General features: G+C 44.2%; 1 protein-coding gene across 1 annotated transcript; it reads left to right on the top strand.

Annotated features, from left to right (window-relative positions):
• The first annotated feature begins 521 nt into the window (after positions 1 to 521).
• Positions 522 to 986, top strand: LOC103012454 (ATP synthase F(0) complex subunit C1, mitochondrial-like). The gene has a single exon (XM_057546242.1). It carries the CDS (start codon positions 555 to 557, stop codon positions 963 to 965), a length of 411 nt encoding a protein of 136 aa, XP_057402225.1. The 5' UTR covers positions 522 to 554; the 3' UTR covers positions 966 to 986.
• The last annotated feature ends 420 nt before the right edge of the window (positions 987 to 1406 follow it).

The raw sequence follows: 1406 nt of genomic DNA, 5'->3' as shown, positions 1-1406 counted from the left end.
GCAGTGGAAATTAGTCCAATCAGACCATCTCCCTCCAGAATTTATACTGGAGAATGCAGAGAAGATTGAACAGGGGGGAGAAAAATAGATAGCAATCACCCAGAAAGACATCAGAAAACAGTCTAGGTCCTTGGTATTTACAATAAACCCCTTTTATCTTAAGATTACCTGAATGAATTCTTCCTTACAACAACAAAAAGCCTAGTGCAATATATTTTAGGAACAGGCAATACACAGTTCTACCCTGATGAAGGGTTTATCCAGGGGACAGCAAAAGGTAAATTCAGAACAGTAGATTAAGGTCTTCACTTGTGAAGAACTTTGAATACTAGCTATATTTTTCTTTCTTTTTTATGTAATCTTACTTTCACTTTGCCATTGCACATTTGACAAAACTTTAAAAAAAAAACAGAAGAGTGCCTATCAGTCGAGACTGAAATAAATTAATTTGCAAGAGATATATGTGACTTGAGGAGTCAGTCACCCACCTCAAGCCGGGCGAGCGCTGTGGGCCAAGCAGGGGCAGCAGGGCAGTGGGAGTGCAGACTGAAAACATGCAGACCACCAGGGCACTACTCATTCCTCCTGCTCTGACCCGCTCTGGTACCAGGGGTCTGATCAGGCCTGTGTCTGCCTCCTTCCTGAGGAGGCCAGAGGTCCCATCTGAACAGCCTTCCTACAGCAGTGTCCCACTCCCCGTGGCCAGGCGGGAGTTCCAGATCGGTGTTGTCTCCTGGGACACTGACACAGCGGCCAAGTTTATCGGCGCTGGAGCCGCCACAGTTGGTGTAGCTGGTTCAGGGGCCGGCATTGGCACAGTGTTTGGCAGCTTGATCATTGGCTATGCCAGGAACCCATCTCTGAAGCAGCAGCTCTTCTCCTATGCCATTCTGGGCTTTGCCCTGTCTGAGTCTATGGGGCTCTTCTGTTTGATGGTCACCTTCCTCATCCTCTTTGCCATGTGAGGTTCCATGAAGGTCACCTACCCACCCCTGATGCTTCGACTCCAGGCCATGCCCAGTGCTAGAGTGTGCTAAGCTTTACCATTAAACACAATGTTTCTCTAGAAAAAAAAAAAGAGAGAGAGATGTGACTTGAATAGCATAAATAAGAATGTTTGATTTTATATCTATTCGTCACAGATAACCAAAGGTATTTAAAAATCTAGTAGTGTGTTGACATAATAAGAAGACGCTCTCTAAATCTTTTTTTCACACACAAAAAAGATGTATATCTCCCACTAAGATCAGGTATATGGAAAGGACATTCCCCTCTCACCAATTCTTTGCAGCATTATAATGGAAGTCCTTGTTAATGCAGTAAGGCAAGAAAAGGAAATAGAAGGTACACAGGCAGATTGGGAAGGAAGACATAAAACTGTCTTTGTTTGCAGATGACATGATCAT

Source organism: Balaenoptera acutorostrata, chromosome 5, assembly GCF_949987535.1.
Source record: "Balaenoptera acutorostrata chromosome 5, mBalAcu1.1, whole genome shotgun sequence".
Classification (NCBI taxonomy): Eukaryota; Metazoa; Chordata; class Mammalia; order Artiodactyla; family Balaenopteridae; genus Balaenoptera; species Balaenoptera acutorostrata.
Note: the sequence above shows the minus strand (reverse complement) of the source record. Positions and strands in the feature narration are given on the sequence as shown.

Excerpts from the sequence above, each read along its gene's own strand:
- LOC103012454 (XM_057546242.1), top strand. The coding sequence starts at position 555 with ATGCAGACCACCAGGGCACTACTCATTCCTCCTGCTCTGACCCGCTCT.